This window comes from Solanum pennellii, chromosome 8 (assembly GCF_001406875.1).
Source record: "Solanum pennellii chromosome 8, SPENNV200".
Lineage (NCBI taxonomy): Eukaryota > Viridiplantae > Streptophyta > Magnoliopsida > Solanales > Solanaceae > Solanum > Solanum pennellii.
The window spans coordinates 2,153,738-2,169,349 of NC_028644.1; the positions used below are offsets into that span (position 1 = coordinate 2,153,738).

The 15,612-nt window shown below is 32.2% G+C and overlaps 1 protein-coding gene across 1 annotated transcript; it reads left to right on the forward strand.

Annotated features, from left to right (window-relative positions):
• Positions 1-3,896: 3,896 nt before the first annotated feature.
• LOC107026940 (flowering time control protein FCA) lies at positions 3,897-15,034 on the forward strand. Its single transcript, XM_015228079.2, has 14 exons — positions 3,897-4,195; positions 4,641-4,711; positions 5,744-5,822; positions 6,264-6,346; positions 6,444-6,495; positions 6,865-6,941; positions 7,547-7,613; positions 7,982-8,061; positions 8,146-8,210; positions 9,584-9,659; positions 9,950-10,147; positions 10,235-10,360; positions 14,477-14,563; positions 14,659-15,034. Exons 1-13 carry the CDS (start codon positions 3,925-3,927, stop codon positions 14,519-14,521), a joined length of 1,290 nt encoding a protein of 429 aa, XP_015083565.1. The 5' UTR covers positions 3,897-3,924; the 3' UTR covers positions 14,522-14,563; positions 14,659-15,034.
• The last annotated feature ends 578 nt before the right edge of the window (positions 15,035-15,612 follow it).

Here is a 15,612-nt window from a genome sequence, read left to right on the forward strand (position 1 = left end):
CAAAACTCTCAAAATAATTATACTTACTATTTATATTTTTACTATAATTATATCTTATATTTTTATTTTTTTATTCCGTGTTCAATATTAATATAAAAATTTAATTAAATTTGAATTTTTGAAGAAAAATTTCACGTTGAAGATAAAACTAATATGATATCTTATTTCTTTCATTATTGCACGAATTTTTTATTTTTACGCTTTAATTATATACAAATTTATCGACTCAACTTTTAAAATTATATGTGTCCTAATTTATATCTATGTCATAGTTGACAAACAATTATCAGTATATATAGAAGATAAATTATTAGACAGATATTTATTAATTGTTTTTATATGAAAGATACATGTTCCTAGTATAGAATGAACATATATAAAAAAATATATTATACTTCAATTTGGATTTTGAACTGAATATAAATTGAAATTAGTTTTTCGTAAAATATAATTGGTATAATTTCGTAAAATATAAAATAATAATAAAATTTTAAAAAAGACAAAATTATAGATATCTTCACACCGTTTTAAGATACTAAACTTCTATCGATTTAAACGGTAAAAAATTTCTTTTTCTTCAACACTTTATAATCTTATTCTACTCAATTTAGTTCCAATTGAGACTAAAATTACAACACCATATATGACTTTATTGCTTTAAATTATAATAGCAACTTACATTTCTTATCTTAAATTATTTATCGTGTTTTTTCACATGCTTCTTATAAATATTAATAAGAAGGAAATTTTGATTATTTTACTTTTATGTGTGTTTTACGAATTAATGAGAAGGAAATTTTAATTATTTTATTTTTATGTGTATTTTACGATATAACTTATTTTCATCAAATATTTATTCTATTATGTGTTTGTAGCCTTTCAGTACATTTATTATTAAGTATACAACTAAAAAATTGATCAATTTTGTCTAAACTATTCAAATAGTAAATAATTTAAAGTAAGTATTTTAAGAATTACAACGGATAGTTAATACGAAGAAATTACTTATATCTAATGTTAAAATCATTATGTATTGTACATAATCTTGTAATAGCGTCATGTATTTTTGCTTAAATATTTAAATGCTAAAATTAACTTTAGTAATTTGATGTTAACCTTCTATTCTCTCTGTGTAATAATATTTGTCTACTGTTAATTTGTATACTTTTAAGAAATTATGAATAAAAAAGTAAGTTTATTATGTTAACCTTTGAATATACTCTCCATTCACTTTTACTTGTCACTTTTTTTAAAAAATAATTTTTCATTTTTACTTGTCATTTTTGACATATCAAGAAAAAATAATAAGTAATACTTTCTCATGTTTACCCGCCGCGTTAAATATTCTTTCTTCAAATTATTTTCAAGACATAATACGAAAAATCATTTAATATGGATATTTTGATAAAATATCTATATCAATAATTATTTTCTTAATGGTTGTGTCAAGTTAAAAAGTGACAAGTAAAAGTGAACAGATAAAATAATAAATATAGTATCTTGAAAAATATAATAACGACTATAATTAATAATAAAAGTTTATTATTAATTTCATACGAGGACAAGTATTATTAGATTTTAAAATAGTATAATGAATAACAAAATGAAGTACATGGATAAATATTTACCCTATTTTACTTCATTATTTTTTGAAAACTTGTGTCCATAGGCTCTACTTATCAAATTTAGTGCCATGTACTAGATAATTGATACAAGGAAATTATTAATACATAATTATTTTATATGATTATAATTATTTTATATTTTTATCATATAATTATATAGTGGAATCCCTTGTATATTATATGCAATAAATGAGAGTGACAATGAAGTGGGGGCTAAAATGTTTGACTTGTTGCCAACTTGCCCTGCAATTTAATACCCCTTTAATCTATAGGCCTCTATAGAATTATGTGATATAGGGTATTTCACTCTTTATTAGGGAATACTTTTTTAATATAGTGATGCATTTAAAAAATCACAAACTAAAAACACACAACAATTTATTATAAGATTTCTTTTTTAATTTTACAATTTTAAGTACATTAAAAGGAATGTTAAAATTTAAAATTTGTCAATAAATTATTATTTTTGAACAAATTACAAAAATATATATTGAAATGAAAAATATATTATACGAATGGTAAATAATACAGTCGATGATGACAATGATAATTGGGATAAGCACCGAACGGAGACAAATGTTTTGGGGTAAAAGAACTTAAAGTGAAGTAATATTATTAGTTCGAGAGGAAATCGCTAGTTGATAATTCCATACAATTAATACAATAATATTTTTTTCTATTTGAATTATTCGTTTGAAAATAGTTTTTTTTAATAAAAAAAATACTATAAAATAAAGGAATTATGGGGTTAAGCAAATTTATACTACCTAATTACTTATCATAGGTATAGTTCGCTATAATTACCACTGACCACTAATATTATACATAATTATGCAGGCTGACTTCGAGTTTGTACAATTCATCACGTTTGTATATGTATAATTTGCTAAAATATACAAATACATATGTATAATACACAATTATATAACCTATATACACATACAATTCACCTCTTTCTCACTCTCTGCCCTCTCTTGCTCGCCTCTCTCAATCTCGCTCACCTTTCTCCTCCCTCTCCCAATCTCGCTTGCCATGTATATAAATGCATATGTATAATATACAATTATATACAATTATCTAACCTATATACATATACAATTCACCTCTCTCCAACTCTCTGCCCTTTGTCGCTCGACACTTTCCTCCCTCTCCTAATCTCGCTCGCCTCTCTCCTCCCTCTCCCAATCTCGCTCGCCTCTCTCCTGTCTCTCCCAATCTCACTTGCCATATATACAAATGCATATGTATAAATATGCAATTATATTCAATTATCTAACCTGTAGACATATACAGTTCATCTTTCTCCCACTCTTTGCCTCCTCTCTCACCTCTCTCCTTTCTCTCCCAGTCTCACTTGCCTCTATCCTCCATATAATGTATAGCTACGAATCGTAATTATCAAATAATATCTATGAAAAATAATCAGGCTATTTTTTGAGTGGATGTATGTGAAAGTTTTCCATAAAATAACTAAAAAAAATTAAAAGCTCATCATAAATCAGGATTTTTTTTTATGTTTATTTATTTTCAAAACCAATCTTCCCTTTTTATTAAAAGTGACTTCTATGAAAAGTTCTAATTTATATGAAAGTTTGCAACTTTAACAAAAAATTGTGAATTTTTACGAATAGTTGTGATTTTTATGAAAATTTGTAACTTTCATGAAAGATTGTTACCTTTTCGAAAGGTTATAACTTTTTAAAAGAGTTGTGACCTTTTCGATAAAACGCAATAAACATTTGTTGACAATATCCTTTGTTGTCTATAAACAGAGGAATTTTCTTTTATTTTAAAACAACGAAAAATCTGAACTTCTTCTTTTTCTTCGGCACAAATTAATAGTCGTGTACTTTGCTTCTCTTGAGTGACTTACTATACCGTTGTATTTGTATTAATACATCAATGAATAAAATTGTTTTATTCTGCAAGGATCTATTCCTTTAAACCTCGAGTACTATAGGAGAATAAATTCGTTAAGGGGAACACTACACATTTAATGGGTTCAATTTTTTTCTTTCTGTTTCATTCTATTGTTATAGATCCCAGTATGTTTTTTTATCGTCATTAGTTTATGCTTATGAATATTAATATAATACTTTAAGATTTTTAAAAAAATACTTTATCTTGAGATAAAATGTTATAACAATGTAGAGTATGTATCAAAAATACGAATATTATTCAATAATTATATTTATATATAAGCTTAATAAAAGAGTTTAATTCCGTGGAAACACGGTAATTTACCTACTAATATATATAAATAAGAAGTTCAAATAATCAATTTACCAGTTGATGTTCAATGGACCAGAGGAACGGAGAACGCCGGGTAATCCAGCCGGAATTTCACCGGAACCCTCATCCTGCACCGCCGAATTGGCCTTCCGACGACTCTATCTCTCGTAACGATGGGAACTTAGACAATCACAGAAGGAACTTCCCCGGAGACGGCAATCAATACAATCGCCGGCAACATCACCAGCATCACCATCGTAACCCGAATTTTGAGCAAAAATTCGGTGGTTCCGCGCCTTTTCCGGTTCGTAAGAGACCTTTCGATCAAGCAAGCTCTGGTACATGCATTGTTCTTCTTCCAATTAAATAATTTCTCATTCCTAATTTGTTTGGCACTTTTGCTTATAGTGAGTGAATTTGATTGACTTTTGTGAGACTTGATAATTTTTTTTTTTTTTAAAAAATTTAAATATGTGGAAACTATAGTAAAGAGTAGCCACCTCTAATTCCACCGGATAGGTGTCACCTTTCACCAACCTTTCACCAGACCATGATTAATAAGAAGAAATCAGCTGGTGCTTTTTGTCTCTGCTGGACCGCAGTAGAGTATTATGAGTTGCATTTTACCTAAAATTGGTGGAAAGTCACATCCTAAAATGCTGGTGAAGTTCAGTTAATTGAATTTCCTGACGCAAAAGAGCCAAACTTTTTGGGACAGAGGGAGAGTTTGAATATTTTACTGAGTATTTGCCCAAGTAACACTGCTGAATTTTGTTTGTTTAGACTTTCTGGATTGTGGCAGTTTTGTGAAACTCTATGTTGTAGGAGTTCCAAGGCCAGCAGAAGAAGAAGATGTAAGTCTTATAATTGAGTATTCAGAAAAATGATCTCTTTTTCCTTGTTATGTTGCTATTTAGTTGCATTGAATAAGTGGGATTCTACGTGCTATAAGTTATGCTTAAGAGCGAGACTTGAGCCTTTTAATTAGAGCTTAGATAGTAACAACAACAACAAGAATGTCTACTATTTGTCTCGACCCCAAAGTAGTTGAGGTTGGCCATATAAAGCCTCTATAGTCTATACATTCTGCTTCAATTAGCCAGGTCTTAATCCCAATACCTAATAATTGTTTTTTTTAAGACAAATAAATGTTTATAAACATAGACATGCTCGAAATCTCACATCTAACCTACGTTGACATACAAATCTCTTACCAAATGAAGATACTCCTGACTCCTGAGGACTACATGAATGTATTTTTAGGACAATGTATTACTCGAGTATAGCCACACACATCTTGCACATATTTTTAACACTAACTTGGTGTTTATCAATGGAAGTTTTTTACTTATCAAAAACATGTACCAACAATGATTAAACCTTAATTGTAAGTTGATCACTTTCTCTTGCTTTCCTGTCTCTTTGGAGGGAGTTATGTCTAGATATTGACTTCGGTTGATCATTTTTTACTCCTTAATCTTTGTGAATTCTTGGTATCCTATGATATACACAGATACTTCATATGTCTTGGATTAACCACATCAAATGGATATTATACAGTATCCTGGTATTCAATTAAAATTAATCAGCACCACCTCAATGCCAAAGTAGTAGGCGTCAACTAACATTTCCAAATAATATGTACAGAAGTAATAGATATCCATTTGTGTAGGTAGAATCCGTTAACCACTAGCTTCAGTCCAAATCAATATGTACAGGCTTTCCCCTGTCCAATCATCCAGTTATGTTTCATTTCAACGGGATGTTAAAAATTTGAATTTTCATCACTCAAGTGCTTGCAGATTCCATGTTTGACTTTGACTATGTTCATTATCTGGGCATTTTGAAAATATTCCTACATATTAATACCCACTCTTTCAATTCAGGTCCGGTCTGTTTTTGCTGCACATGGGCACATTGTTGAGTTTGTTCGTCTAACGGATAAAGGCACCGGTTTGAGGAAAGGTAGAGGAATGTTGTAACAGTTACAGTTGCCAGGCTATCTGTCTAGTGTACTAGTTGTAGTTTACATTGGTGGTATTGATTAATCAAATCTCCTGTCATCTGTACTGGGTTCTATATTGCTAAAGTAGTTCAAAGCAGTTAGATGCAATTTAAATATTGTGAATCATATAAATTACCAGGATTTAATCCTTTTCCCCTCTGTGAAACAGCCTCTCTACCCCACAAAGGCAGGGGTAAGGTCTGCGTAAATGTTAAACCCCACTCACCCCAAATCCTTCTTGTGGGACCGGTTTTTGTTGTTGTTTATGTTTATTATATTCCCTGCACATGTATATCATTCCAGAAGTATAATATTTATCTTTTTGACAAGTATAGGTATCAGAATAAAAATGAATGTTTTTCTTTAAGAAGAACAAAAATAAATAATGATTTACTCTGCAGAATGTTGTTTTGTGAAGTATAGAACGCTAGATGAAGCTAATAGGGCTATTGTAGCATTCAATGGTCGATATACTTTCCCTGGGGTTAGTTTCCTTCTCTGCTATAAAGTTAAAATGATTTACCCTCTCAAAAAATTATTGATCTCCTCTTACTCGGTTTGTATATATTTCTTGCTTGCAGGGTGAGTTTCCCTTAACAGTTAGGTATGCTGATGGGGAACGTGATCGTCTCGGTAATTTTCACTATTTCTGTTCGAAATTTATAAATAATAATATAGTTAATCATATGCTTTGTCAAATTTTAACTAAAGCAAATTAGAACCCTTCCACTATTTACATTATCCACCAAACTCACTCCCCACCTGCTGTGTTAAGCTTCGTGTATGACTGCAATTTTATTTTTCAGGAAAACACATAGTAAGAAAAACAAGTAACAGACTGATTCTTGGGAGGTTCAAAATATTTTTGTTGAATTGACATGGGAGATTTTCTCAAGTGTATACAGTCTGAATTTTAAGTTATCTCGTTGTGCCTCTCTGTGTTTATTTCCAATGCTTTATTATTTTTATCTTCACTTTTACCTTCTTTTTCTCTTATTGTAGGAATCTTGACCGAACACACTCAGAAACTTTATGTTGGTGGTCTGAGGAAACAAGCTTCCAAAAAAGAAATTGAGCATGTATGTTCCACATATATGCGTTTAACCAAGACATCTACACTCTATCTTCCGTTTGCTCCTTCTGTTTTTGCTGTTACTCTTTGTTCAATTTGTCCATACTTTGCGTGTTTGTGTGTGAGAGAGAGTGAGAGAGAGAGGGAATCTGCATGTTTCATGCTTCGATTCTTGTATCTATAGATAATATGCATTGGGCACAAACTCAAGCTTTTGTGTACTTAGTGCCATTGGATGAAGCAATATGTAGCAACTACTTTTGCAGTAATGTCATTGTAATTTTCATCTAGAGGATATAACTGATGAAGATTAGAACTTGCTCCATCCCACTTTTACCTGGCACATTTTTTGATTTAGGATATAGTAAAGTATCTCATATCCTATGCCAAATAACAAGCTTTATTCTGTTCTCATGTTTGAAAGATGAGTTCATATCATGATATTATGTCCTCCGATTAGTCAATGCTCATTTCATTACCTCTATAAATATTGTATGAAAGGGCAATTAAATCCTTGATCTATATATACTGTCAAAATAAGAGACGGTACTATCTGTTCCATTTTTGAGCCAATGGAGAAGTTTTGAATTGTATGTACTTCTTTGCTGGCAGGTATTTTCTCCATATGGGATTGTTGAAGAAGTCTTCCTAATTGCTGATGAACATAAACAACGCCGTGGTATGTAACAACCACTATCTTCTCTCATTATTATTTGGACATTTAATTTGCAGAAGTATTTGCATTTGACAACAGTTTGCAAAGATGCTCTCTTACTGAGCGAAGTTACAAGTTTATTTGTCACTATGGCTGCTTCTCTAGTTGCTGCCAACAGTTCAGCTGGTTGTACATCCTCCTTAATTTTACTAATCAAGTGCTTCTTGACCTGTTTGAACAGTGTAGTTGCATTTGCTATATTTGGTGCCGTGCTTATTATTCATGCTGCCTCTATATAAATATAATGTCGGCACACCTACTTCTGGATTGTCTGTACTTTCTTTGTGTTTCAACTTTTTCTTCTTGATGTTGATATTATTCTTGCCTTGAAGGAAGTGCTTTTATCAGGTTTGCTTGTAGAGACATGGCAGTTGCGGCTATGAATGCACTACATGGTACCTATATAATTAAAGTAAGTCCCTGCATTAAACCGTTAATGTATATTTGTAGTCTGATCTGAAACCAAATCTCATTTCTCCATTTGCTTGTGGTTCAGGTATGTGAACACCCATTGGTTATTCGATTCGCAGATCCTAAGAAGCCCAAGGTGGGAGAGTCGAGGTGTGCATCATTCTTTGAATTTTTGTTTTCCTTTATCTTTGAATGGATCAACCATTTCTAGTTTAGGAGTACCTCTTTTTGTAGGATGATCCACTTACTTTTTCTGAATAAACAAAGTAGTAGTAATTTAGGATGAAAAAGTTAAACACTAATTTTAAGAAACTAGAATGGAATTGATACTCTTCTCACCTACTGGGATATCAGAGATTTTCTCACCTACTGGGATATCAGAGATTTTCTTGATTGAGAAAGTTAAAAGTGTTTATGATCAGTGTTTTAAAGGCTTTTTTTGGGCTTGCAGAACACCCTGAGGCTCACATGTGGGGCTTTGTTTTGTGAGGCTTACACCACTAGCGCCTGGTCTTGAGAACTTAGACACGCTTAATGCTTGGGGCTTGCCCAACAGTTCCTATGCAAATCATGTGTCTAATTTCTAATTAGCAATGTTGACCTTCAAAAGTCTTTAGCAAATGAATGATAAAAGTTATATTTCTCTTTGTATTTCGGATTTTAATAAAATTATTTACCTTATGAAAAAATTCATACAATTGCTTATGTAGTTTTAAATTTTTTTCGTAAGTTTATGCTTATTTTGGTTTTATATAAAAATGGAATCAATTAAATATTATGGGAACTTATGAGTCCTGTGCCTTGGGGCTTATGCCTCACCCCACGTGTGATAAAATGCTTTGTCTCATGCCTCTGTCTTTTATAAAACTGCTTCTACTTCCCTCAGGCATCTTGTCTAGGATGTCACATATTCTGGAACAAGTTGCTATAGGTGCTTGTTTGTTAGGATTCTTAGGGAAGGATTGATGAACAGGGAAATCAAATTCAACTGCCTTTGATTTTCCCTTGCTTTTGTTCAAATTCCTAGATCGACCTATTTTTTTTATATGAATTCAGCTCATCAAAGGGAAGCTGACACCTTAGAGTTCAATGGAAGAGAGAACTCCTATCTCTTGTTTCTGATTAAATTCTGCGTACTTCGTATTCCCCAAATCCTCCTATAAATAGGAGTCTTCTTACAGTAATAGGAAGTCAGTCTTATGAAACTAGGAAAAATAAATCCTAACTAATAAGAGAACTACTAACAATATAATTAAATTCTTCCTACTTTAGAATAATAAGAAAACTACTAGCATATTAATTAAATCAAGTTATTGGGCTCTCTGTCCCACATATGTCTTACCCACAAATGCGTCCACAACATTGTTCCTATCCGGCTCCATTCTATTTATTCATTCAGTTCTTTCCAGTGTTTTTTTTTATGCAAGTCCTGTTCTGGTTAAAGTACGTTAGACTAGCTTTTAGCATATCACCTCTTGTATTTTAATTTGCTGATTGCCGTATGTGGAACTTATATCTTGCAGGGCACCACCCCTTATGAATGAGCAATTCAATGGGAATATAGCAGCTAACCAGTCTAATCACCAGAGTCCAAATCAGGTTATTGTTCAATATTTTTGATCAAGTAGATGGCAACATGTCGTAATACGTCTCTTACTATTAGAATGGCCTAACAATTTCTATTAAGAGCTGAAGTTTCTTATAGTACATCTAATTTTGTGCTGTACGAGCGTAATCTTTTTGCCTTTTTGAGAAAGGATCTTGATCTTATTATCCAAAGCAAATGATCTTTCCTATTTGAAAAATGTGCAACCCCCATTACAGAATTACCAATGAAAGACACAGCAAAAAAAGAAGAAGATGTTTCAAGTATGTGTTGCATTTTGCAGACTCCAAATAACAGAAGCAATCCTCAGACAGTTTTCAGCACTCATGTTGGATCAGATAATGTTTTGCCATCAGCTGCATCTTCTGTCAATGCAAAATCTTTAAATGCTGAGATGGAGTCCATAGATTGTGAATGGAGTGACCATATCTGTCCTGACGGAAACTTATATTATTATAACTGTGTATCGTGTGAAAGCAGGGTAAGATTTCATTAGTTGTCCAATTATTTTTTACCACTTGATCCATGCCCCTCAAAATGCAATGAATGCCTGAAAACATGCAAACAGTGGGAGAAGCCAGAGGAGTTTGCACTTTATGAAAAGAAATTAGAAAAGCTAGATCTACAGCAACAGGATCAGCATAATTTAAAAGTTCCAGTACGTAACACTCCAGAAGTATCTCAAATGCGTCAGGTACAGCTTTTCTCAGGGGAATCTTCCTTTCATGCAGCAATTAATGATTTTTTCAACTTGTTTTTTACTTTTGTGTTATAGCTTTTTTATGGGATGTTTTGGATTTGATTTTGTGCATGAAACTTGAAGGTTTTCATCCGTTGATTAATGAAACCTTGTTTTACCACATTGGCTAATCTTATATTTGTTAATTTAAATGAAAATAAGTCATGGACTACTTTTGTATTGGGAGGTTTCTGAAGTTTAGTATTTCAATAAGATGCTCTGAACGGCATAAAATGTAAAGCTTGAACACATATTGCTGGAAGGTTTTTGAATGATATAACCAAATATGAAGCGTAGGAACTATATGTTTGGTGCATAATGATGCATTGACAAACTAAAAGTTATCTTGATAGGAAACCTGGAAGGTTAGAGGCAGTCAATATGCATTTGGGCTGCAAATCACCCACTCTTGTTTTTCTCCTTGGTCTCACACTCAGTTTAGATCTTACCAAGATTTCACTATTATTAAGTACTTTCAATTTAAGATCTTTAGAGGAAATGAAATACTATTTTTACATTTTCTTTTGAAAAGCATGTCAGTTTGTAGTACAGCTCAAGGGATATTCCTTCTTTATCACCTTTTTGTATCTTTTCCCAGTAAACTGACGTCATTAACATCATTTTGCACCCATATATATGTACAGATCCTTACCAAAAATATCTGCCTGGAAACAAAAACTAAGATAAAGTAAAAATAGTTGAAAAGGGCTGGATCAAATATGTTCATGCTGACAGAAAATTATTTTATTCGGGTGACAGGATTCTTTTTTTCTTTTTCTTTTTCTTTTCATTCAAGAAAATGCTTGTAATATCAGTGACTGCTTTAATGTTGGTTGATATTACCTCCAGACATTGTTATGTCACAAATATATTCAGTGAACAGCCACAAATTATATTTAATATGGGCCACAGCCATTTGTGAAGAAAGCCTTCTGTGTAAAGATAACTTTAGCGAAGAAAGTCTTCTGTGTAAAGATAACTTTAGCGAAGAAAGCCTTCTGTGTAAAGATTACTTTTAGCTACTCTATGTGGTTCCTAAGGATCTCCTTATCGTGCCAAACAGAGTATTTGCAATATAGCATCTCATCTTTTGTCGTGTATTCATTATCTGTACTGCTACTGAGGTAGTTATTCCAAGCAACGGAGGCTACTTTCTGGAAGCGTAGAAGTCAAACATATGGGAAGATAAAAGATGTTAATGCTGTCCTTATGCCTAACTTTGCCAATCTGTAAAAAGAAAATATAGTGGATAATGTTTGGCTTGTTACTTCTCATTCATCTTGCTACGAAAGCTGCTTTTCCAATGAATTATCATGAGAAATTATCCTTAATGTCAAAGTCAGACTTCCCAGGAAAGGGGTTTTTCAGAATGTTTTTGTCATTGTGAAACTATAATCTAAAGGCTGGGTTTTGGAAAGCTGCGAATTGTCATTGCTTGCACTTTGGAGATAGCAAACAAAAGATTTTGTGAAAAACATTAGATTTTCATATATCATAGTGAAACGGAGACCTATCGAAAGCGAATAGTTAAGAATTTCACATGGCTACAGAAATTCCAATAGTCTAGTTACAGTTGGAATTAACGATATGCTCTGGTAAAAGTTGTGTGTTATTTAGTGCACATGTTGTTCTGTGAAGTAGCAATAAAAAATGGACATATCTTACACTTCAGTAGTAATAAGAATGAATTAGCAACTGATCCCCCCAAAACTCTTATCCTTTCTTTTTCTTTTTCTTGATGGGATATTCATGTACTGCTTTTTATTTATTTGTATAAGAAAGGTTATATTTTATCATAAAAGTAGTTACCAAGGATACTGTAAATTACAAGCAGAGAGATTTTGGGAAAACTGTTACATAATCTTTGTGCCATGTATACTAATTACTTACATAAATGAAGATGGCGTAAAACTCATCATTGGATATGTTCAAATGGATTAACTACAAATATATACAAGCAACTGAATATAACGAACAAACTTGAAGCTGGACTTGCGTGGAACTCAAGGTTTTGACTTTTTAGATTTTACCTAGATTAAGATATAAGAGAATAATTTTAGTCGGGGGTGGATGTTTTGTGTATGTTATGAGTTCATTTGAAACTAGTGACTGGCTCAGACCCTGTATATGTGTTAAAACTTAAAAGAACCACTAGATAAGTACAAATAATAGATTTCTACAACAACAACGTATGCAGTAAAATTCCAGAAAGTGGGGTCTGGGGAGGGTAGTGTATGCAAACCTTACCCCTACCTTATGGAGATAGAGAGGTTGTTTCCTAAAGACCCTCGGCTCAAGTGAAGCAAATCAAAGTAGTAATGAGAAGGTATAATGACAGAAAAGAAAACATGGTAACTTTATAAAAGCAGTGCAGAGGATACAAGCAAGGTATGGTAATACCAGCAACATCAAACTTAGTAAATCAAATAGATTGTGACGGAATCTTGAGCTTAAAATCCATAACTTCAAATCCTGGATGCACCTCTGGTTCTAGTTAGTATATAAAAGATAATTGAAACTTATATTGAGCCTAAAAATTTCAAAACACTTGGGAGGAGAAAACATACTTGCATATCTATAGAAGGTGAAGAGGATGTTTCATTGATTTTAAAAGCAGGTTTTGTTATGTAGATAAGTGCCTTTTGAGTTTTTGTGGCAGATTTGTCTTGGTCAGTGTCGGAAAATATTCCCTGGAGTACTTGGATTAGTTGTGCTATCAGGTTAAAAAGTCGGGATATTAGAAATAGTAGAATAACATATTGGGTTCAGATTAATAATTAGAAGTTGGATATTTAAAAGAAAGTGACAAGCTAGATCAATCAAAAACGGGGAAGATTCATCCTATTCAAAGTGGCCCAAAAAGATGTGTAAATTGTCACTCTACAGTAAATTTGTCTCAATCTTATTAGATAGTTGAGTGAATAGACTCGACTCTCCTTGGGAATAATCTCTTTTTTGGTTATTGAGTGTGAGGTGAGAATGAACATTGTGCAGATCTATTACTTCTTATTTCATAAGGTACTACTTACTTGAAAACCTTCATTGAGTAGCAACTGTAAAAGATGAAAGAAAAAAAGACGTCTAAATGGTTCCGAAGCCCAAAGAAGGATACACATATTAAAAGAATGAGTTTTTGATAGAGTTGAATGAAGATAATGTCATATGTTATGAGAATAAGGCTGACCCGAGTTAGCTTGTCCTAGTGAATTCAGTTTCCTCATGTTAGTGAATTGTTTCACTCTATATATATAAATGGACAGACCTTGAACTAGCTCTTCATTAGATGGTATATGGCTATAACTGTCATTAAAAAAAATGTGGCTATATCTGTAAACTAAAAGTTTCAATCTGACTATAATGCAATTTTTTGGATTAGAATTTGTGTGAACACACTCTATGCCCAGTTTCTCTTATCTGTTACTATTGATATGTTTGACATAAGAGAATCACACACTTGTTTCGTTCCTATTAATGGAACTGCAAGATTACTCCTTGTTGCATTTTTTGGATCCTTCCGAGGAAATGAAAGAGTAGATACTTTAAGGGGACCTCAGCATTATTCCAGTTTCGAAGCCAATGTCATTCAGATCTTTCTGCTAATGTGTTCCGAATCTTTCTTGTTGGTGTAAGAATTTGGGAAGTAAATGATATTTTTTTTGGATTTCCTTGGCTTCTTAAGTTTTGTATAGAATCCATACCTTTTCTAAATTGCATCCTATTAATGATATTTCATTACTTCATAAAATAAAATAGAGATTACTCTCCTGATCTCCCCTTTTCGTGGGATTTTATCACAATGGACCTCTTTTCTATTCTGTTTACGATATGACTTGTAAGATATAGTGATGTGCTGACTGCTTCTCGCTATTAAGAATTAGATCTTGGATTAGGTCTTTTTGGAGGTCAGACTCTGATGTCCCATCTCAGTTAGATATCGATCTATAAATATATTTGGTCAATCATCAGCACTTATATCTGGACATTTGCATATGTAGCATCTCAATAATTGCTTTTGGAACAAAAAAATTTATTTAGTCTGGTGATCTTACACATGATTTTCTGAATTTTCAGGAACTCGAAACAGCTAGTTCAGCGGTTCCTATGGCTTGTGTCTAAACATGGATTTTCATTTTAGGAGTTATTAGAACTGAGTTTATGGTATCGGACATTGCACATTTTAACATTTCAATAGTTACCTTTGGAACAAAGCAGCTGTCCATTCTCATGATATTATGTGTTTTCGGAATTTTCAGGAACTTGAAACAAGCAAGTTCAATGGTTCCTCTGGCGTGTGTGTAAACAGCATCAGTTTTCATCTTAGAAGTTACTAGAACCGGAAACGGAACACATATGGTTTTGTTTTTTCAATTACAAGTGACAGTAGCACTGAAAGGCAACATTCTGAAGACTGATGTGCATTTGTATGAACCATTCAACTGCTAGAGATTTACTTGTGAACTTTAGACTGTTTAGGGCCCTTCCCCAGTTGGGAGCAAATATGTTTTTGTATAGTTGTTTTAGATTTTTTTTTCCCAACTCTTTGTGTTAAGGCCCGTTTGGACATTATTTGAAATTAGTGATTTGAAAGTTAATGGTTTTATTTGGACATATAATAGATTTCTTAAGCTATATTTTCTCAATGAAAATCCTAAGGTGTCTTATTGATAAATTCCATAACTTTATGTTCTTTTTATAAAGGGAAAATGCCCAAGGCCAAAGAACTTTGAGAAAATACTTGTCATTTGTTAAAGCTTTGACTCATCTATGTCATTTACGTGTGAGAAATGATTCATCCATGCCCTTATTTATTAGCTGAAATAGCATAGGTGAGCTAATTTTTTAACGAATGACACATATGAGTCTTTTTCTTCTTCTTAAAGTTCGATGACTTATTTGAGCCTTTTTCCTTTTAAAAAAGATTTAATTAATGACATGGCCGAATCGTATTTGACAATGTGCAAAAAATGGTTTTGCAAAATCAAAAATATCTTCAAATTTAGATTTATTTTAACGCTCGTCTCAAAAACTAAATAATTCTTGATTACCTATACTAGTGTTCTATCTTAATTATCGACTTTCATATCATATTATCTAGAATCATGTCCTCGTTAAATTGCATGTGTCTTATATTGGCCTACTTGTACTTCTTATAAACCCTATCATACATGCGAAAGAGAAGAACACATGGCACACATAACAAGTAAATC